Source organism: Salmo salar, chromosome ssa03 (genome assembly GCF_905237065.1).
Source record: "Salmo salar chromosome ssa03, Ssal_v3.1, whole genome shotgun sequence".
NCBI classification, from domain to species: Eukaryota; Metazoa; Chordata; class Actinopteri; order Salmoniformes; family Salmonidae; genus Salmo; species Salmo salar.
The window spans coordinates 46,744,127-46,768,659 of record NC_059444.1 but is presented as its reverse complement, the minus strand read 5'-3'; the positions used below and the strand labels follow the sequence as shown (position 1 = coordinate 46,768,659).

At 45.6% G+C, this 24,533-nt stretch overlaps 1 protein-coding gene across 2 annotated transcripts in view; it reads left to right on the top strand.

Annotated features, from left to right (window-relative positions):
• LOC106600622 (sterile alpha motif domain-containing protein 10) overlaps window positions 1-24,533 on the top strand; it is a 200,041-nt gene that overhangs the window by 71,982 nt on the left and 103,526 nt on the right. For both annotated transcript variants that reach the window (XM_014192113.2, XM_014192112.2), the window contains exon 3: window positions 15,714-15,882. In XM_014192113.2, coding sequence (XP_014047588.2) covers window positions 15,714-15,882 — 169 coding nt within the window. The remainder of the gene's footprint in view (window positions 1-15,713; window positions 15,883-24,533) is intronic.

The following is a 24,533-nucleotide window of genomic DNA, read 5'->3' as shown; positions in this document are numbered from 1 at the left end:
CTTAAAAAAGTCAACGGGAAGCCCATCAATGCCTGGTGCCCTTCCATTTTCCATGCCTTTTAATGCAGTGTATAACTCCTGCAAAGACAATGGTTGCTCAAGCTCAACCTGAGCTTCTGCAGCCATCTGTGGGAGCCCATCAAGGAACTGCTGTGTCACTGTTTTATCCTCTTTGTACTCACACTTGTAGAGCTCAGCATAGAACTCTACTGCCCTCTTTCTAATGTCACTAGGTCTAGTGAGCTCTTGTCCAACAGCTGATTTGAGACAATGAACAATTTTTCTTTGTCCATTCTTTTTCTCTAAACCAAAGAAAAATTTGGATGAGGCATCCATTTCAGAGATTCCCTGAAACTTACTTCTCACCAATGCCCCCTGTGATACCCAGCAGGTCTGCCAATGCAGCTTTTTTCCTCTTGAGGGCCTGAGTGTGGCCTCAATCTCCTGTGGTCTCAACCATCGTCATGAGTTCCACTATTTCAGTCTCTAGGGCTTTCATTGATCTGGTGATATCCTTGGTGACATTCCTTGTGTATTGCTTACAGAATTGTTGAATCTGGATTTTCCCTATATCCCACCACTGTTGAAGGGATACAAAACTGGCCTTGTGAGACCTCCACCTCTCCCAGAAAAAACTAAAACATTTCCTGAAGTGAGCATCACTCAATAAAGTTATGTTAAAATGCCAGTATGCGCTTTTAGGTTTTACATCGTTAATGAACACCACCTCTGTTATTAAACAATGATCAGAAAATCCCACTGGGGTTATCACACTTGATTTACAGACCTGAGATTGATGCTCAAAACAATAAAACCTATCTAACCTGGCCATAGAGATGGTGTTCTCTCTCACATGCACCCATGTATACTGCCTTGTGCCTCCATGTTGACTCCGCCAAATATCACACAGTTCATTTGTTACAATGAGACGTTTTAAAAAAGTCCTTGAGGCTATATGAGGTTCTTTGTGATTTCTATCTAAATCACTGATTGTGCAGTTAAAATCCCCAGCAATAAATAAATAATCTTCATTGTTACATTTCTCAATGGTATTTGATAATGTCTCTAAAAAGCATACCCTCTCAACTGCCACCACTGGGGCATATACATTTATCAGACACATATTGATGTTTTCATACCTTACTCTAACTTTTAATAACCTCCCCTCAACTACCTCTTCAACCTCATATGACAAAGGCAAAAACCCTTTTGAGAACAAGATGGCCACACCCCCACTTTTTGAGTTTTTATGACTACACACCACTGTCCCCCCCCACTCCTGTTTCCACATAACTTCATTTTCCAAATTACTATGCGTTTCTTGTAGAAAAATTATCACTTCCCTTTCCCCTAATTAACTCATACACTATGGCTCTTTTTTTAACGTCTCTTGCCCCATTTACGTTTAAAGAAGACATCTTAAAACTGCTCATGGATGAAAAAAAAATACAGAGGAAGACCCAGAAACCACATCTCTTTACAGAGTTAAAGCTGCGACTGAACTCTTTCATTTTCTTTAGAATTTACATCACTTATCACTCTCGTTACCACTTTCTTGAGTCTAGCAATTTCAGGGCTTGTCAAACCTCCCCCTGTTATTTTTGACATTAGAAACTTTGCTGATTCAATAAACAATTCACTTTCAGGGAAAAAGTCTGTTACATTATAATCCTGCATATATTTCTTCCCTTTTGTCAACTTCAGAAATTGACGTACCTTCCCAATCCCATACCTCCCTTCCACCCCATTTATCTCACTATTTTGTTGTGACGCGTCAGATGACTCACTCTCGCTATCCTCCCCAGAAGAAAACTCCACCATCTCTACCACCTGTTTATCTTCAAGTGATTTATCAATCTCTACCTTCCTCTTGGAATTAGACCCTTCACCACCCCTTTCATTCTTCCTCTTACTCCTCGGTACTTTGAAAACAGCTGCTTCCTTTTCCATTATTTCAATCTCCTCTTGACCTCCAATTTCATTGTCCAACACCACCTCAGCGACGGTAGTCGCAATCTCACCGACTGTTTCCCCTCCCTCTTTGTTCTGATCTACCACAATTGCCCCCGTATCCACACTGCCTTCCTCTCCTACTTTTCCTACCACATCTGCCCACCTTCTCCCTTCCCCTGCACCCTTAGCATGTTCATCCCTTCGCGGTGGTGCGTTAGCTGCACCAGCACTAGAGCTGCTACCGGGCTCTGCGTGCTCATTCTCGGGACAATTACGCACCAAATGCCCCTCTCTTCCACAGCCAAAGCATTTCATTGATTCAGTAGAAGCGTAGAAGACATAATCAAATCCATCAATCTTAAAACTGAATGCTAAATTCAGTTCATCAGTGTCCTTTTTTAAAATCATATGCACTTGTCTCCTATGAGACACGACATGTTTCAGCAACGGAGATTTGCATCCAAAAAGAACCTTCTTTATTGTTGATACAATTTGACCATGACGAGATAACTCTCGCTCCAACACTTCATCTCTAATAAATGGTGGCACGTTAGAAAGTATAACTTTCTTTGTCGGATTCATAAGCGGAAATACCGGTGTCTGTGTCTCCCGCAACACCACTCTCAACTATCGTATTCACCTTTTCAATGGAATCTAAGAATATCACTACAGCGCTATTCATCCTTGAGGCTGATTTGATACTATCATACCCAATGATAGCACCCACTGCCAAGCTACATTCTTCCACTGAACACCCGGCCGCAGCAGGAATCTTTACTCCATGTCGCCGACTAAGTTTTTCAAACTCCAAACTTCCGCGAGTGGCCATTGCAACCAGCCCCACCCGCTGGTTGTGCCCTCGCGAAAACCAACCTCAACGATCCCACCACCCCTATACGTGCTTAGTGATATTTAGAGAAGATACCCTTAAAACAACTAAACTAATCAGCATATATATATACACACCAAAACCCAATAGAGTGAAGATAATTCCAGTCGCTCTCACAATCACTCCTGCTTCACGACTCACTCCCAGCATGCACTCCAACGAGAGAGAGAGAGAGCGAGAGAGAGAGAAAGAGAGAGAGAGAGAGAACACCCCTGACCATATCCTCGACATCACAGCAGGACAGACAAATGAAGAACCCCAAGCCCAGGGGATCCCACACCTTCTGAGCACTCTTCCTGTCAGCCACCCTGATAGCCCTCCTGACAACCCCCCCACACCCACTGAGGACATACACAAGACACTGTACTCCTTATGGACTCAAACGGAAATATATATACAAGAAAATAAATGTTTTCCCAAACACACAGTGTCTAAACTCTGGTGTCCAAACACCCAGCGCGCCCTAGACCTTCTGTCTGAGGACCACCTAGGTTCACCTAGCCACATAATAATACACACAGGCACGAACGAATCACTCAAGGGAGTGATTGAAAAAGCTTCTTCTACTTTCCCCAACGCACAAGTGGCTAAACTCTGGTGTCCAAACACTAAGCGCGCCCTAGACCTTCTGTCTGAGGACCACCTAGGTTCACCTAGCCACATAATAATACACACAGGCACGAACGAATCACTCAAGGGAGTGATTGAAAAAGCTTCTTCTACTTTCCCCAACGCACAAGTGGCTAAACTCTGGTGTCCAAACACTAAGCGCGCCCTAGACCTTCTGTCTGAGGACCACCTATGTTCACCTAGCCACAGAATAATACACACAGGCACGAACGAATCACTCAAGGGAGTGATTGAAAAAGCTTCTTCTACTTTCCCCAACGCACAAGTGGCTATCTCCACCTTGCTACCATACAGCGCGTGTAAATGCAAGTATTTACCGTGACTGTGCATCAAAACCAAATGTTTACCTGGCCCCCCACTCCATCCTGGACTTGATTAGCCTTTACGAACAGGTCCCCCACACAAGGCAGCAGTGCCCACCTTCTCCCGGATCCTAAAGGACATCGCCCTCAACCGCAGCCCCAACACCTCACACAGGAGCATCAGATCAACAGACACCACGCCCAGGCCAGCGAGACACTCTTCCGGCGGGACCCAATTCGAGAGGACCTACATCCAGACCACAGCACCACCAAACAAGTCCACACCAACCCACCCCAACCAATCAACACTCCCCCAAGTCAACCATGCCCACAACCCATTTAGGCCCCCTCAGATCAGACCTATGCCCCTCCTGCCCACTCCATGTCCCCCACTCCTGCGAAGAGGGCCTCAACATGAAAGTCACACATATGCCCAGGCCGTGAACAGGCTAACAGGCCCAACCCCCACTCTCACACTAGCCCAAATCATTGGCATGTACCTGATGCTAAGCAGGCTCTGCTCACACTTACTGGTCTGAGGCCAAACCACACGGCAAACAACATTGGACACTTTATGGAACACAAAGCCTTCACCATCTCATCCTGGAATATCCAAGGCCGGAGGTCATCTGCCTTTGGCCTAAAGAGCAGGAACCTGGTCTTCATCAAAGAAATCAAAAATACAGACATTGTCATCCGAAAAGAAACATGGTATAGAGGAGACGGACCCACTGGTTGCCCTCTAGATTACAGAGAGCTGGTAGTCCCCTCCACTAAACTACCAGGAGGGTGGTATAGAGGAGATGGACCCACTGGTTGCCCTCTAGATTACAGAGAGCTGGTAGTCCCATCCACTAAACTACCACATGGGTGGTATAGAGGAGACGGACCCACTGGTTGCCCTCTAGATTACAGAGAGCTGGTAGTCCCATCCACTAAACTACCAGGTGGGTGGTAAAGAGGAGATGGACCCACTGGTTGCCCTCTAGATTACAGAGAGCTGGTAGTCCCATCCACTAAACTACCAGGAGGGTGGTATAGAGGAGATGGACCCACTGGTTGCCCTCTAGATTACAGAGAGCTGGTAGTCCCATCCACTAAACTACCACATGGGTGGTATAGAGGAGACGGACCCACTGGTTGCCCTCTAGATTACAGAGAGCTGGTAGTCCCATCCACTAAACTACCAGGTGGGTGGTAAAGAGGAGATGGACCCACTGGTTGCCCTCTAGATTACAGAGAGCTGGTAGTCCCATCCACTAAACTACCAGGTGGGTGGTATAGAGGATATGGACCCACTGGTTGCCCTCTACAGTACAGAGAGCTGGTAGTCCCATCCACTAAACTACTATGTGGGTGGTATAGAGGATATGGACCCACTGGCTGCCCTCTAGGTTACAGAGAGCTGGTAGTCCCATCCACTAAACTACCAGGTGGGTGGTATAGTGGAGATGGACCCACTGGACCCAGCTTCCGGCAAGGCAGGTGAAGGGGCAGGTTTCAGGTCGAGAGCCAGACCCGGTCTCCCAGTACATATATACCGTGGCCTCACTACGGTGGCGATCGTCGCTCGCCTTCTGTCTCCTGATGGCCTGTTGCAGGTGTACATGGGCAGCATTCCAGGTGTCTTCCGAGCGCCTAAACCAATCATCCACCGCAGGTACCTCGATCTGGCTCTGATGCCACGGTGCCAGAACCGGCTGATAACCTAGTACACACTGAAATGGAGACAGGTTAGTGGAGGAGTGGCGGAGGGAATTTTGGGCCATTTCTGCCCAGGGGATAAACACAGACCACTCCCCCGGCCGGTCCTGGCATTAAGACCGCAGAAACCTACCCACATCCTGGTTAACTCTCTCCACCTGCCCATTACTTTCGGGGTGAGTGGTCGGGCTGACCGAGTTCCTCAGACGCTCCATGAACGCCCTCCAGACCCTTGATGTGAACTGGGGTCCCCGATCAGACACTATATCCTCAGGCACCCCTTTGTGCCGGAAAACGTGTGTAAACAGGGCCTCCGCTGTCTGTAGGGTTGTAGGGAGACCGGGCAAAGGAATGAGACGGCAGGACTTAGAAAACTGATCCACAACTACCAGAATCGTGGTGTTTCCTTGTGACGGAGGAAGATCCATCACGAAATCCACCGATAGATGTGACCATGGCCGTTGTGGAACGGGTAGGGTTGGTAATTTCCCTCTGGGCAGATGTCTAGGTGCCTTACACTGAGCGCACACCGAGCAGGAGGAAACATACACCCTCACGTCCTTAGCTAAAGTGGGCCACCAGTACTTCCCACTAAGACAGCGCACTGTCCAATCGATGCCAGGATGACCAGAGGAAGGTGACATATGAGCCCAACAGATCAATCGATCATGAACATCACGCGGAATGTACTTACGTCCAACTGGGCAGTGGGTGGGAGTGGGTTCCACACGTAACGCCCGTTCGATGTCCGCGTCAACCTCCCATACCACCGGTGCCACCAGGCAAGGAGCCGGAATTATGGGAGTGGGATCCATGGAATGTTCCTCTGTGTCATACATGCGAGACAGTGCATCTGCCTTAGCGTTCTGGGAACCTGGTCGGTAGGATAGAGTAAAATGGGTGAAAAACATGGTCCACCTTGCCTGGCGAGGATTCATTCGGCCGGATGTACTCCAGATTGCGGTTTTCAGTCCAAATGAGAAAAGGGTGTTTAGCCCCCTCTAGCCAATGCCTCCACGCTTTCAGAGCTCCAACTACAGCCAACAACTCCCGATCCCCCACATCATAGTTTCTCTCCGCCGGGCTGAGCTTCTTCAAGAAGAATGCACAGGGACGGAGTTTCAGTGGCGTACCCGAGCGCTGAGACAGTACAGCTCCTATCCCAGCCTCGGACGCGTCCACCTCTACTATGAACTGTAAGGAGGGATCAGGATGAGCCAACACCGGCACCGAAGTAAACAGAGCCTTCAGTTGATTAAACGCCCTGTCTGCCCCAGCTGACCACTGCAGTCGCACCGGTCCCCCCTTAAGCAGTGAGGTAATGGGAGTCGCTACCTGCCCAAAGCCCCGGATAAATCTCCGGTAGTAGTTGGCAAACCCTAGGAACCGCTGCACCTCCTTTACCGTGGTTGGAGTCGGCCAATTACGCACGGCTGAAATGCGGTCATTCTCCATCTCCACACCTGACTCTGACAGACGATACCCTAGAAAGGAGACGGACTGTTGGAAGAACAAACATTTTTCAGGCTTCACATACAGGTCATGCTCCAGCAGTCGACCAAGCACCTTGCGCACCATAGCCACATGCTCGGCGCGAGTAGCGGAGTATATGAGAATGTCATCTATATACACCACTACTCCCTGTCCATACAGGTCCCTGAAAATCTCGTCAACAAATGATTGGAAAACGGATGGAGCATTCATCAACCCGTACGGCATGACAAGGTACTCATAGTGCCCAGATGTGGTACTAAATGCCGTCTTTCATTCATCTCCTTTCCGGATACGCACCAGGTTGTAAGCACTCCTGAGATCCAATTTGGTGAAGAAACGCGCCCCATGCAATGACTCAGTCACACTGGCAATAAGAGGCAGAGGGTACCTATACTTCAGTGATCTGATTTAAACCACTATAGTCAATGCACTATAGTCCATCTTTTTTCTTCACAAAAAAGAAACTCGAGGAGACAGGTGAAATGGAAGGTCGAATGTATCCCAGTCCCAGAGATTCGGTGACATATGTTTCCATAGCCGCCGTCTCTTCCTGTGACAGAGGATACACGTGACTCCTGGGAAGTGCACGTCTGCCAAGAGATTTATCGCACAGTCCCCCCGTCGATGGGGTGGTAATTGAGTCACCTTGTTTTTACAGAAGGCTAGAGCCAAATCAGAATTTTCAGAGGGGATGTGCATGGTGGAGACCTGGTTTGGACTCTCCACCGTAGTTGCACCTATAGAAACACCTATACACCTCCCTGAACACTGATGTGACCATCCCTTAAGTGCCTTCTGTTGCCACGAAATAGTGGGGTCATGATAAGCCAACCAGGGAAATCCCAATACGACTGGAAACGCAGGAGAATCAATCAGAAAAAAAAGAATTCTCCCCTCATGACCCACCACGTTCTCATACATAGTGGAACCGTGACCTCCCTTATAATACCCGATCCTGAAGGACGACTATGTAAAGAATGTACAGGGAAAGGCACATCAACAGGAACAATAGGAATCCCTAAACTACGAGCAAACACACAATCAATAAAGTTCCCAGCTGCGCCTGAATCTACTAGCGCCTTATGCTGAGAATTCAGGGAAAACTCAGGGAACTCTAGAGATATACATATGTGCAACAGGAAGCTCTGGGTGAGTTTGGTGCCTGCTCACCTGGGATGATCCACCAGCACCCTGCCTGTTGCCTCAATTTCCTGGGGTACCTCTCCAGCACCGACCAGCAGTGTGTCCTCTGCGGCCACAGGTGGTGCAGGAAATAGCTCCCCCTCCGGTCTCCCTAGGAGCAATACCCCTGAGCTCCATCAGTGTAGACTCGGAGGAACTGGGGGATGGAACGAACAGACCCCGATCTGGACGTCCGCGGGTAGCCAACAGGTTATCCAGCCGGATGGATAAATCCACCAGCTGGTCGAGGGTAAGTGTGGTGTCCCTGCAGGCAAGCTCCCGACGGACGTCCTCTCGTAGACTACATCGGTAATGATCAATCAGGGCCCTCTCATTCCATCCTGCGCTGGCAGCCAGGGTCCTAAAGTCCAGTGCGAAATCTTGAGCACTCCTCATCCCCTGTCTGAGATGGAACAATCTTTCACCCGCCGCTCTCCCCTCAGGTGGATGATCGAAGACAGCCCGAAAGCGATGGATGAAATCCTCGTAGCGAACCAACGTAGCGTCTATACTCCCCCACTCCGCGTTGGCCCACTCAAGGGTTCTCCCAGACAGACAGGAGATGAGGGCAGACACGCTCTCGTATCCCGAGGGAACTGGGTGAACGGTCGCCAGGTATAGTTCCATCTGGAGCAGGAAACCTTTGCACCCGGCAGCCGTTCCATCATAAGCCCCTGGAAGTGAGAGCCTAATCCCACTGGGTCCACTTGACGGAGGGATGGGCAGCAGTGGTATTGGTTGAGGTGATGTGGATGAATTCGTCGGAAAACCCCCTTTCTCCCAACGCTCCATGGTGAGCAGCACGCGATCCATGGCTGAGCCGAGATGTTGTAACATTGTCGCGTGCTCCTGGACTTGTTCCTCGACTGGAACCGGAGGAACTGATGCACCTGCTGACTCCATAAATGGTGCGGTATTATGTCAGTGTCAGTGTAGTGGAGATGAGAAATAGAGTCAATCGCAGGACACCGAACTGAGTAAAAATATACGTATTTACTCTAGGAAAAAACTCATCATACAAAATCCACGCAGGGATAAACAATAACGACAAACACGAACAACAGTAAAATAATAACGCACAAAACATCATGATAACCAGAGGGTTTAAATAGGGAAATAATCATAATGAAATGGGAACCAGGTGTGAACAATCAAGACATAACAAATGGACAAAGAAACATGGATCGGTGGCAGCTAGAAAGCCGGTGACGATGATGGCCGAATGCCACCCAAACAAGGAGAGGCACCAACTTCGGCGGAAGTCGTGACATTGCTGATGATCTGGTGCTTCTGTCACCAACCAAGGAGGGCCTACAGCAGCATCTAGATCTTCTGCACAGACTCTGTCAGACCTGGGCCCCTACAGTAAATCTTAGTAAAACAAAAATATTGGTGTTCCAAAAAAGGTCCAGTTGCCAGGACCACAAATACAAATTCCATCTAGAAACCATTGCCCAAGAGCACACAAAAACTTTGCATGCCTCGGCCTAAACATCAGCGCCACAGGTAACTTCCACAAAGCTGTGAATGAGCTGAGAGACAAGGCAAGAAGGGCCTTCTATGCCATCAAAAGGAACATACAATTTGACATGCAAATCAAAATCAAATTTTATAGACCTTAGAGTGAAATGCTTGCTTACGAGTCCCTAACCAACAATGCAGTTAAAAAAAATATGGATAACAGCAGGAGTAAAATAAGACTTTAAGTAATTAAACAGCAGCAGTAAAATAAGACTATATACAGGGTACCGCTACAGAGTTAGTTGAGGTAATATGTACATGTAGGTAGAGTTATTAAAGTGATTATGCATAGATGATAACAACTGAGAGTAGCCGCGGTGTAAAATCGGGGGTGGGGGGCAATGAAATAAAATAGCCATTTTATTAGATGTTTAGGAGTCTTATGGCGTCGGGGTAGAAGCTGTTTAGAAGCCTCTTGGACATAGACTTGACTTGCTTGGGTACCACTTGCCATGCGGTAGCAGAGAGAAGAGTTTATGACTGGGGTGGCTGGAGTCTTTGACAATTTTTAGGGCCTTCCTCTGACACCCCCTGGTATAGAGGTCCTGGATGACAGGAAGCTTGGCCCCAGTGATGTACTGGGCCGTTCGCACTACACTCTGTAGTGCCTTGCACTCGGAGGCCAAGCAGTTGCCATACCAGGCAGTGATGCAACCAGTCAGGATGCTCTCGATGGTGCAGGTTTAGAACCTTTTCAGGATCTGAGGACCCATAACAAATCTTTGCAGTCTCCTGAGAGGAGACGACTGTCTTGGTGTGCTTGGACCAAGTTAGTTTGTTTGTGATGTGGACACCAAGGAACTTGAAGCTCTCAGCCTGCTCCACTGCAGCCCCATCGATGAGAATGGGGGTGTGCTCGGTCCTCTTTTTCCTGTTGTCCACAATCGTCTCCTTTGTCTTGATCGCGTTGAGGGAGAGGTTGTTGTCCTGGCACCACATGGCCAGGTCTCTGACTTCCTCCCTATAGGCTGTCTCATTGTTGTCGGTGATCAGGCCCACCACTGTTGTGTCATTGGCAAACTTAATGATGGTGTTGGAGTCGTGCCTGGCCGTGATCACAGAGTGAACAGGGAGTACAGGAGGGGACTGAGCAAGCACCCCTGAGGGGCCCCTGTGTTGAGGATCAGCGTGGTGGATATGTTGTTACCTACCATTACCACCTGGGGGCGGCCCGTCAGAAAGTTCAGGATCCAGTTGCAGAGGGACGTGTTTAGTCCCAGGGTCTTGAGTTTATTGATGAGCTTTGAGGGCACTATGGTGTTGAACGCCGAGCTGTAGTCAATGAATAGAATTCTCACATATACTACCATTCAAAAGTTTGGGGTCACTTAGAAATGTCCTTGTTTTTGAAAGAAAAGTTAAAAAATTCCATTAAAATAACATCAAATTGATCAGAAATACAGTGTAGACATTGTTAATGTTGTAAATGACTATTGTAGCTGGAAAGGGCTGATTTTTAATGGAATATCTACATAGGTGTACGGAGGCCCATTATCAGCAACCATCACTCCTGTGTTCCAATGGCACGTTGTGTTAGCTAATTCAAGTTTATCATTTTAAAAGGCTAATTGATCATTCGAAAACCCTTTTGCAATTATGTTAGCACAGCTGAAAACTTTTGTTCTGATTAAACAAGCAATACAACTGGACTTCTTTAGACTAGTTGAGTATCTGGAGCATCAGCATTTGTGGGTTCACAGCAGCAAGATTTGTGACCTGTTGCCACAAGAAAAGGGCAACCAGTGAAGAACAAGCACCATACAACCCATATGTGTTTATTTATTTTCCCTTTTGTACTTATTTGCAGATCGTTACAACTATTTGCAGATCGTTACAACACTGTATATAGACATAATATGACATTTGAAATGTCTTTACTCTTTTGCAACTTCTGTGAGTGTAATGTCTACTGTTCATTTTTATAGTTTATTTATCTTTTTTTTATTATCTACTTCACTTGCTTTGGCAATGTTAACATATGTTTTGCATGCAAATTAAGCCCTTAAATTGAAATTGAAATTGAGAGAGAGAGAGAGAGAGAGAGAGAGATGGGGGGGTGGGGATGTATTGGCGTCTGATTAGTATAGTTTCCTCATTACTGACAGTCACTGACCTCCTGGGCAGCACAAACAACATAAATAACACTTTTCCTTCAGAAAGGGACGTGAATGCATAGAGGAGAAAGAGAGTGTGTCCAGTTGTGTATATTGAGATGATGGTTGGTTTTATTCTTTATTTTTTGTAATTTGTCAGTTTGTAGACAGTTGAGACAGAGATAGGGCAGACAGAGAAAGAAAGAAGAAATAATCCCATCCAGCCCAAATGAAGTCTGCTCACATCCACTGAGATCATGGACATTTTACTGGCACTCAGTCCTTAGAGAGAGCCATTTGAGTATTACTGAGACAGGTTGCTTTGCAGGGACCCAGTCCTCTCACTCAATGGTGAAGGAGTCTGAATGAATATTGAAGTGAGCTCATGGATTCTGGAATGAGACGTGACATGCTGTAAGGCTGTATGAAGCGTAATATAAAGGGAGGGATATATGAGGTGTCCTGTTGAAATAGGGACATATGAGGGATTCTGATACTATAGAAGAAGGGAGATAAGAATGGATGGAGATATATTATATTATATATGCTGGAGGAAGGGTATATGAAGGGTTATTGTGAGAGATAGAGGTAGGGGCTGAGGAGGTGTGAGGGGAAATTAAGGATGGTGCGACACATGTCTGTCAAGGACTTTGGGGTGGAGAGAGATATTAAAGGGGTGATTGAATAATGACATGACAGTAACGGAGAGAAGAGGGAGGGAAAGGGAATGAAAAGGGAAGAGAGAGAGGAGAGACGGAGGCAGAGAAAGAGAATGAAAAGGGAAGAGAGAAAGGGTAGAGAGAGAGAGGAGAGACGGAGGCAGAGAATGAGCGGAGAGAATAGAGAAGGTCAAAGATGAGGGTAGGCAAAGGGAAGGGAGTGTGAAGAGAGAGTGAAAGAAGAAGACCGACAGAGTGATAGCCAGAGGCAAAAGGGCAAGAGATGGGTTGCAGAGGGAGGAGGGGAATTGGGAGAGAGTGGTAACAGTGTTAAGAAAGCTGTGACATTGCTGTCTACCCTGCTTTGTAACACTCACACACACTCACACACACGCCTCCAGGGCTTTCCTCTGCTAATTGGCTGAGCCCTTTTGATAAATGAGGGTGTGTGTGTGTGTGTGTGTCAGGGGGTAGGGGAGTGTGTCTACTGAGGTGCAGAGGGCGCGGGACTAGCAGGCTCTAGGGAGGAGGCTGAATATCTAATTGGTGGAGGTGGAGGGAGCCCTGGAATCCTCTGAGTCTGTTCTACTGATTCAGCGCCACTGGAGGACAGAGGACACACACACAGAAAGACCTGCAGTGGCAAAGACACAAACTTTCTCTTTCTCTCATACATACACCAGACAATCAGACAGACCGCTAGAAACTCAGAACTCAAGGTCGAGCTGCTGAGAGGAAAAGAGAGGAAATGAGAGGAGAGGAAAAAAGGTGCAGGAATGGATATGGAGGGGAGAAGAGAAGAGAGGGATGACAAGATGGAGGGAGGGGGAGAGGACAAGGAGAGTCAGAGGAGAGGGACAGTAATGGACTTGATGGGGAATAGAGGAGGTGAAAGACATTAGAGAACAAAATGAAAAGGAAAGGCAGGAAGGAGAGGTGGTTGAAGGATAGGAACAGGGGAAGTAATATAGTCCAGAGAGAAAAGAGTGAGGACAGGGGAGAAAGATGGGAATAGATATTAATACAGGAACAAGGGGAACAAGGGAACACATCTAGGAAAAGAAATAGGCATGGCAAAAGAGGGTGAGATGACAAAGAAAGATATAGAAAGAACTGATTATTGTTTGATAGAATGACTTAAGATCACACATTAACATTCCATTAGTATTCTACAATTGCTACCAATACTCATGGACCAGGCACAATACCATCAATAAAACAAGGAGCCCTATATCTGTCACTCCCCTTGGTTCTTTCCTCAGGTGTTATTGACTGTTTCATGTTGGTGCGTTTGTTTCGTGTTTATTTATTAAAACACTCACTCCCTGTACTTGCTTCCCGACTCTCAGCGCACTCATTACACCAGCGCTTCCCCTCTCTATCCTCTGACTGGGATAAACAGTCAAATATGGCTTTTACATGGTTGAGATCCCACCCCTTCACACACACCTCCCCCTCCTCTCTTTCTGGTGTAATGAATGAGAGGTTCTGTGGTTTTAGAAGTAGGTATCTAGGAGTTAAGGGTGAGTGTTTACAGCACAGAGCTGGCTGAGGGGAGACGCAGCTTGATGAATGGCTATAAACCCAGAGTAGGGAAGGAAGGTTAGAGACAGGCAGAGAGACAAAAGATAAGAGAGGAGATAAAGCCTGATGGATGGTCATGGTATAAGAGGAGTGGAGAGAAGAGCAGGAGGGAAGGATACTGGACAGCATAGGGCTGGTGTGGTACACAGTGAAGGCTTCTCCTGGATGCAGCTGAAACACACTGTGTGTGTGTGTGTGTGTGTGTGTGTGTGTGTGTGTGTGTGTGTGTGTGTGTGTGTGTGTGTGTGTGTGTGTGTGTGTGTGTGTGTGTGTGTGTGTGTGTGTGTGTGTGTGTGTGTGTGTGTGTGTGTGTGTGTGTGTGTGTACAAGCAAATAACATCCCATCATGCTAAGGGTCATGTATAAAAATGCTGGGCAGGCCATTATTTTAGCCATTATTTTGCCTACCATGGCTATGCCCACATAGGATGACAATGGCCCCATCCACAGGGCCCGAGTTGTGACTGAATGGTCTCAATCAACAGATCTCAAACCAATTGAACACCTATGGGAGATTCTGGAGCAGCGCCTGAGACAGCGTTTTCCACCACCAGACACTTGTAGATTCTATACCAAGGCGCATTGAAGCTGTTCTGACTTGTGGTGTCCCAACGACCTACTAAGACACTTTATGTTGGTGTTTCCTTTATTTTGGCAGATACCTGTATTTGGCAATATCAAATTGAGTGATGGTGGAGAGCCTTTTTAAAACTCTGTTTGTATGACAGATTTATGGAAATAAAGGATGTTAGCCGATTGCCTTGCTTCAACCACTGGGCCAATCACAGGCTGGATTAATGGGAGGCATGTATGAATATAATCCATGAATCCATCAGAGAGATGCTCTGGTCTGACCTTATTAACGGTCAATGGCCTTATGAATGGACATGTTAAACTTTGTAATTATGCCAGCTGAATAAAGGACTAGCAATGTGTGTGTGTGTGTGTGTGTGTGTGTGTGTGTGTGTGTGTGTGTGTGTGTGTGTGTGTGTGTGTGTGTGTGTGTGTGTGTGTGTGTGTGTGTGTGTGCAGAAGCAGGGTCGACAGCAATGTCACAGCTATCTGAACAGTGTTAAGAAGGGGGGAAGAGGTGACAGACACTGTCATATCTCACACAGCAGGGCCCACAGCCATCACACTGCTCGGAGCACTAAGGCAGCTGACCTGGGTCAAAGATAATACATAGGACTCACACTCAGTCACCAGAAATAATGTTCACAACCACTCAGTCACCAGAAATAATGTTCACAATCACTCAGTCACCAGAAATAATGTTCACAACCACTCAGTCACCAGAAATAATGTTCACAACCACTCAGTCACCAGAAATAATGTTCACAACCACTCAGTCACCAGAAATAATGTTCACAACCACTCAGTCACCAGAAATAATGTTCACAATCACTCAGTCACCAGAAATAATGTTCACAATCACTCAGTCACCAGAAATAATGTTCACAACCACTCAGTCACCAGAAATAATGTTCACAATCACTCAGTCACCAGAAATAATGTTCACAATCACTCAGTCACCAGAAATAATGTTCACAACCACTCAGTCACCAGAAATAATGTTCACAATCACTCAGTCACCAGAAATAATGTTCCTTCCATGGTCTCTCACACAATGTAAACATATACTGTATACACACACACACACACACACACACACACTGTAACCCCCATACTCTGTGTGTTTCAGCTGCATCCAGGAGAAGCCTTCACTGTGTACCACACCAGCCCTATGCTGTCCAGTCTGTCCAAACCAGTGGTGCTGTGGACCCAACAGGACGTCTGCAAGTGGCTAAAGAAACACTGTCCACACAACTACCTGACCTATGTAGAAGCCTTCTCCCACCACGCCATCACAGGTAATGTGTGGCCTTCTCCCACCATATAATACCACAGGTAATGTGTGGCCTTCTCCCACCATATAATACCACAGGTAATGTGTGGACTTCTCCCACCACATAATACCACAGGTAATGTGTGGCCTTCTCCCACCACACTATCACAGGTAATGTGTGGCCTTCTCCCACGATATAATATCACAGGTAATGTGTGGCCTTCTCCCACCACACTATCACAGGTAATGTGTGGCCTTCTCCCACCATATAATACCACAGGTAATGTGTGGCCTTCTCCCACCACGCTATCACAGGTAATGTGTGGCCTTCTCCCACCATGCTATCACAGGTAATGTGTGGCCTTCTCCCACCATATAATACCACAGGTTATGTGTGGACTTCTCCCACCACGCTATCACAGGTAATGTGTGGCCTTCTCCCACCAGATAATACCACAGGTAATGTGTGGACTTCTCCCACCATATAATGCCACAGGTAAGGTGTGGCCTTCTCCCACCATATAATACCACAGGTAATGTGTGGCCTTCTCCCACCATATAATACCACAGGTAATGTATGGCCTTCTCCCACCACGCTATCACAGATAATGTGTGGCCTTCTCCCACCATATAATACCACAGGTAATGTGTGGCCTTCTCCCACCATATAATACCACAGGTAACGTGTGGCCTTCTCCCACCATATAATACCACAGGTAATGTGTGGCCTTCTCCCACCACGCTACCACAGGTAATGTGTGGCCTTCTCCCACCATATAATACCACAGGTAATGTGTGGCCTTCTCCCACCATATAATATCACAGGTAATGTGTGGCCTTCTCCCACCATGCTATCACAGGTAATGTGTGGCCTTCTCCCACCATATAATACCACAGGTAATGTGTGGGACCAGTTCAGGCAGGTCTCTGAAAAGGCTTATCCTGAGAAACCAAATCCCACACAAGTTGTATAGTTCTGTTTAGTTCTGGTTCCATAGCTTAGCTTTTCAACTGTGGGATTTAGGAAATGGTTTAAACCCAAATCTCTCACTAGGAGATTTAAAGACCATTCATGCAATGTGAGCTAAGAAATAAGGAACACTGCGTTTTTGTGAAAGAAATGGAAGGCTGTGTACAGTTGAAGTCGGAAGTTTGCATACACTTAGGTTGGAGTCATTAAAACTTGTATTTCAACAACTCCACAAATTTCTTGTTAACAAACTATAGTTTTGGCAAATTCATTTAGGACATCTACTTTGTGCATAACACAAGTACTTTTTCCAACAATTGTTTACAGACAGATTATTTCACTTATAATATACTGTATCACAATTCCAGTGGGTCAGAAGTTTACATACACTAAGTTGACTGTCCCTTTAAACACCTTGGAAAATTCCAGAAAATGATGTAATGGCTTTAGAAGCTACTGATAGGCTAATTGACATAATTTGAGTCATTTGGAGGTGTACCTGTGGATGTATTTCAAGGCCTACCTTCAAACTCAGTGCCTCTTTGCTTGACATCATGGGAAAACCAAAAGAAATCCGCCAAGACCTCAGAAAATATATTGTAGACCTCCAAGGCTGGTTCATCCTTGGGATTAATTTCCAAGCGCCTGAAGGTACCACGTTCATCTGTACAAACAATAGTACGCAAGTATAAACACCATGGGACCACGCAGCCGTCACACAGCTCAGGAAGGAGACGCATTCTGTCTCCTAGAGATGAACGCACTTTAGTGCGAAAAGTGCAAATCAATCCCAGAACAACAGCAAAGGACCTTGTGAAGATGCTGGAGGAAACAGGTACAAAAGTATCTACATCCACAGTAAAACGAGTCCTATATCGACATAACCTGATAGGCCTCTGAGCAAGGAAGAAGCCACTGCTCCAAAACCACCATAAAAAGCCATACTACGGTTTGCAACTGCACATGGGGACAAAGATCATACTTTTTGGAGAAATGTCCTCTTGTCTGATGAAACAAAAATAGAAGTGTTTGGCCATAACGACCATTGTTATGTTTGGAGGAAAAACTGGGAGGCTTGCAAGCCGAAGAACACCATCCCAACCGTGAAGCACGGGGGTGGCAGCATCATGTTGTGGGTGTGCTTTGCTGCAGGAGGGACTGGTGCACTTCACAAAATAGATTGCATCATGACGGAGAAAAATTATGTGGATATATTGAAGCAACATCTCAAGACATCAGTCAGGAAGTTAAAGCTTGGTCGCAAATGGGTCTTCCAAATGGACAATGACCCCAAGCATACTTCCAAAGTTGTTGCAAAATGGCTTAAGGACAACAATGTCAAAGTATTGAGTGGCCAACACAAAGCCCTGACCTCAATTCCATAGAAAATTTGTGGGCAGAACTGAAAAAGTGTGTGCGAGCAAGGAGGCTTAGAAACCTGACTCAGTTACACCAGCTCTGTCAGGAAGAATGGACCAAAATTCACCCAACTTATTGTGGGACGCTTGTGGAAGGCTACCCGAAACGTTTGACCCAAGTTTGACTCATGCCGCCAAACATACCCTCGTAAAACTGACTATCCCACCGATCCTTGACTTTGGCGATGTCATTTACAAAATAGCCCCCTACACTCTACTCAGCAAACTGGATGTAGTCTATCAAAGTGCCATCCATTTTATACCCAAAGCCCCATATACTACCCACCACTGCGACCTGTATGCTCTCGTTGGATGGCCCTCACTACATATCCGTCGCCAAACCCACTGGCTCCAGGTCATCTATAAGTCTTTGCTAGGTAAAGCCCCACCTTATCTCAGCTCACTAGTCACCATAGCAACACCCACCCGTAGGCGCTCCAGCAGGTATATTGCACTGGTCATCCTCAAAGCCAACACTTACTTTGGCCGCCTTCCCTTCCAGTTCTCTGCTGCCAATGACTGGAACGAATTTCAAAAATCTCTGAAGCTGGAGTCTTATATCTCCCTCTCTAATTTTAAGCATCAGCTGTCTGAGCAGCTTACCGATCACTGTACCTGTACACAGCCAATCTGTAAATATCACACCCGAATACCTCATCTCCATATTATTACTTACCCTCTTGCTCTTTTGCACCCCAGTATCTCTACTTGCACATCATCATCTGCACATCTATCACTCCAGTATTAATGCTGAATTGTAATTATTTTCACCTCTATGGCATATTTACTGCCTACTCTTCTACATTTGCACACACTGTACATAGATTTTTATTTTATTTTGTGTTGTTGACTGTATGTTTGTTTATGTGTAACTCTGTGTTGTTGTTTGTGTCGAACTGCTTTGCTTTATCTTGGCCAGGTCGCAGTTGTAAAGAAGAACTTTTTCTCAACTGGCCTACCTGGTTAAATAAAGATTTTTTTTTTTTAATTAAACAATTTAAAGGCAATGCTACCAAATACTAATTGAGTGTATGTAAGATATCCATAAAAAATCAGCCGTTTCTAGCTACAATAGTCATTTACAACATTAACAATGTCTACACTGTATTTCTGATCAATTTGGTGTTAGACAAAAAATGTGCTTTTCTTTCAAAAACAAGGACATTTCTAAGAGACCCCAAACTTTTGAATGGTAGTGTATATACAGGCCTCGACCACTACCCTGAGAGCACTTGATTCAGTGTATCATGCAGCCCTCAGGTTCATTACAAATCAGAAACGTCTAACACATCATTGTGATCTCTACAGCGCTCTTGGCTGGTCATCATTGACCTTGCGTAGGCTTAAACACTGGTATTCACTGATTTATAAGGCCATATTGGGTAAAATGCTATTTTATCTCTGTTCTTTTTTAATCAGGTCGGTAAATAAATATAAATTACGATCCCATTCTCATTTGCTTTTAACAGTACTAAGAATTAGAACAGGTCATGGTAGAAATAGTTTTAGTTACTCAGTCCTGGAATTCTCTCCTGAACATTTTAAAATTTGATGATCTAGTTTCGTTGGTGGAGTTTAAACACTTGATCGATGTATATATCATAGAAGAGTGTAATTGTCTTTAGCACAGCTGTTTTTTAACAAAACATTTTTTTACGTCATATGTAATTGTTGTACGTGTGTCTATAGTTTTTTTTAATATTGTGTTAGTTTATGTATGAAACTTTGTTCCCCCGGCTGCTATTGGACCAGGTCTCTCTTGAAAAAGAGATGTTACCTCAATGAGAAAAACCTGTATAAATAAAGGTTAACCTGTTAGGGCTAGGGGGCAGCATTGACACGGCTGGATAAAAAACATACCCGATTTAATCTGGTTACCACTCCTACTCAGTAACTAGAATATGCATATACTTATTACATATGGATAGAAAACACCCTAAATTTTCTAAAACTGTTTGAATGGTGTCTGTGAGTATAACAGAACTCAAATGGCAGGTCAAAACCTGAGAGATTCCTTTACAGGAAGTGGCCTGTCTGACCATTTCTGGAACTTCTTTGCCATCTCTATCATTTACTAAGGATCTCTGCTCTAACGTGACACTTCCCACGTCTTCCATAGGCTCTCATAGCCCGGGAAAAAAGAGAATGTCGTCATTCCAGCCCCAGGCTGAAACACATTATCGCCTTTCTCAAGTGGCCCATCAAGAGACACTAGCTTATGCGCGTGACCCCGACCGCCCCCGCCTTTGTGATTTTTTCCTCTGTTTGCCGAAAAGGAGATTCCCTGTCGGAATATTATCGCTTTTCTACGAGAAAAATGACGTAAAAATTGATTTTAAACAGCGGTTGACATGCTTCGACGTACGGCAATGGAATACTTTGAATTTTATTGTCAGGAATTGCGCCAAGCGCGCGACACTTCTTTACTATTTCGGATAGCGTCTGGAACGCACGAACAAAACGCCGCTATTCGGATATAACGATGGATTATTTTGGACCAAACCAACATTTGTTATTGAAGTAGACGTCCTGGGTGTGCATTCTGACGAAGACAACAAAAGGTAATGACATTTTTATAATAGTAAATATGATTATGGTGAGTGCTAAACTTGCCGGGTGTCTAAATAGCGAGCCCGTGATGCCTGGGCTATGTACTTAGAATATTGCAAAATGTGCTTTCACCAAAAAGCTATTTTAAAATCGGACATATCGAGTGCATAGAGGAGGTCTGTATCTATAATTCTTAAAATAATTGTTATGCTTTTTGTGAACGTTTATCGTGAGTAATTTAGTAAAATGTTAGCGAATTCCCCGTAAGTTTGCGGGGGGTATGCTAGTTCTGAACGTCACATGCTAATGTAAAAAGCTGGTTTTTGATATAAATATGAACTTGATTGAACAAAACATGCATGTATTGTATAACATAATGTCCTAGGGTTGTCATCTGATGAAGATCATCAAAGGTGAGTGCTGCATTTAGCTGTCTTCTGGGTTTTGGTGACATTATATGCTGGCTTGAAAAATGGGTGTCTGATTATTTCTGGCTTGGTACTCTGCTGACATAATCTAATGTTTTGCTTTCGTTGTAAAGCCTTTTTGAAATCGGACAGTGTGGTTAGATTAACGAGAGTCTTATCTTTAAATGGCTGTAAAATAGTCATATGTTTGAGAAATTGAAGTAATAGGATTTTGAAGATTTTGAAAATCGCGCCACAGGCTGGCAGTGGATGTTACGTAGGTGGGACGAATTCGTCCCGCCGGTCCCATAGAGGTTAAATGGCTGTAAAATAGTCATATGTTTGAGAAATTGAAGTAATAGGATTTTGAAGATTTTGAAAATCGCGCCACAGGCTGGCAGTGGATGTTACGTAGGTGGGACGACTTCGTCCCGCCGGTCCCATAGAGGTTAAAAAATAAATAAAAAATAAATGAAGCTGGTAGAGAGAATACCAAGAGTGTGCAAAGCTGTTCCGGTCAGCATCAGAGAACAACGTCGACATATGCTGACTCGGTAAGTATGTTTATAAAGAAGTGCATTGGAGATGTTGTACCCACTGTGACTATTAAAACCTACCCTAACCAAAAACCGTGGATGGATGGCGTCATTTGCGCAAAACTGAAAGCGCATTTAACCATGGATAGAGGTCTGGGAATATGTCTGAATATAAACAGTGTAGCTATTCCCTCCGCAAGGCAATCCAACAAGTGAAATGCCAGTACAGGGACAAGGTGGAGTCGCAATTCAACAGCTCAGACACGAGACGTATGTGGCAGGGTCAACAGGAAATCACGGACTACAAAAACAACTCCAGCCACATCACAGACACCGACGTCACACTTCCAGACAAACTAAACACCTTCTTTGCCCGCTTTGAGGATAATACAGTGCCACCGTCGCGGCCCCCTAACAAGGACTGCGCCCCCCGCTCTCTCCTTCTCCGTGGCTGACGTGAGTAAAACATTTAAACGTGTTAACCCCCGCAAGGCTTAACCCCCGCACGGCATCCATAGCCGCGTCCTCAGAGCATGCGCAGACCTGCTGGCTGGTGTGTTTACGGACATATTCAATCGCTCCCTATCCCAGTCTGTTGTCCCCACATGCTTCAAGATGGCTACCATTGTTCCTGTACCCAAGAAGGAAAAGATAACTGAACTACATGACTACCACCCCGTAGCACTCACTTCTGTCATCAGGAAGTGCTTTGAGAGGCTAGTCAAGGATCATATCACCTCCACCTTACCAGCCACCCTAGACCCACTTCAGTTTACATACCGCCCCAACAGGTACACAGACGACGCAATTGCCATCACACTGCACACTGCCCTATCCCATCTGGACAAAAGGAATACCTATGTAAGAATGCTGTTCATTGACTACAGCTCAGCATTCAGCACCATAGTACCCTCCAAGCTCATCATCAAGCTGGAGGCCCTGGGTCTCAACCCCGCCCTGTGCAATTGGGTCCTGGACTTTCTGACGGGCCGCCCCCAGGTGGTGAAGGTAGGAAACAACATCTCCACTTCGCTGATCCTCAACACTGGGGCCCCACAAGGGTGCGTGCTCAGCCCCCTCCTGTACTCCTTATTCACCCATGACTGCGTGGCCATGCACGCCTCCAACTCAATCATTGCAGACGACACAACAGTAGTGGGCTTGATTACCAACAACGACGAGACAGTCTACAGGGAAGAGATGGGGGGGCACTCGGAGTGTGGTGTCAGGAAAGCAACCTCTCACTCAACGTCAACAAAACAAAGGAGATGATCGTGGACTTCAGGAAACAGCAGAGGGAGCACCCAGCTATCCACATCGATGGGACAGTAGTGGAGAAGGTGGAACATTTTAAGTTCCTCGGCATACACATCACTGACAAACTGAAATGGTCCACTCACACAGACAGTGTGGCAAAGAAGGCGCAACAGCCCCTCTTCAACCTCAGGAGGCTGAAGAAATTTTGCTTGTCACCCAAACCCTGACAAACTTTTACAGATGCACAATCGAGAGCATCCTGTCAGGCTGTATCACAGTCTGGTATGGCAACTGCACCGCCCTCAACCGCAAGGCTCTCCAGAGGGTGGTGAGGTCTGCACAACCTATCACTGGGGGCAAACTACCTGCCCTCCATAACACCTACAGCACCCGATGTCATAGGAAGGCCGAAAAGATCATCAAGGACAACAACCACCTGAGCCACTGCCTGTTCACCCCGCTATCATCCAGAAGGCGAGGTCAGTACGGGTGCATCAAAGCTGACTGAAAAACAACTTCTATCTCAAGGCCAACAGAGGCTAAACAGCAATCACTAACTCGGAGAGGCTACTGCCTACATTGAGATCCAATCACTGGCCACTTTAATAAATTGATCTCTAGTCACTTTATACAATGCACACTAAATGATGCCACTTTAATAATGTTTACATTTCTTGCATTACTCATATCACATGTACTGTATATACTGTATTTTATGCCATCTATTGCACCTTGCCTATGCCGCTCGGCCATCGTTCATCCATATACTTACATGTACATATTCTCATTCACCCCTTTAGATTTGTGTGTATTAGATAGTTGTTGGGGAATTGTTAGATTACTTGTTAGATATTACTGCACTGTCGGAACTAGAAGCACAAGCATTTCGCTACACTCGCATTAACATCTGCTAACCATGTGTATGTGACAAATAACATTTGATTTGAGCAGTCATCAAGGCAAAGGGTGGCTACTTTAAAGAATCTCAAATATAAAATATATTTTGATTTGTTTAACAGTTTTTTGGTTACTACATATGTGTTATTTCATTGTTTTGACATCTTCACTATTATTCTACAATGCAACCTTGTCCGAGAAAGATTTACATGGTTATCAAAACATCACGCCAGGCTAAGCCTACAGGAAACACAGCTCTTATTTTGAGTGTTTCTACAATTGCCTATGGGAGAAATGAATGGTGCAAAAATGATTGAAACCATTTCCCTGTTTGACCACTAGGTTTTAATGGTATTATTCTTGTTTCTCTAGTGGGGAGAGATGTGGATAAGCGGTTTTTGACATCACAATAGGTCAGTCCTATCAGGATCCGTGGGACGTCCCTATCCTAAACCCTAAACTTAACCGGTACCCTAACCTTAACCATAACCCTGACCCAGCCCTAACCTTTTTATTTATTTATTTGATTTATTTCACCTTTATTTAACCAGGTAGGCTAGTTGAGAACAAGTTCACATTTGCAACTGCGACCTGGCCAAGATAAAGCAAAGCACTTCGACACATACAACAACACAGAGTTA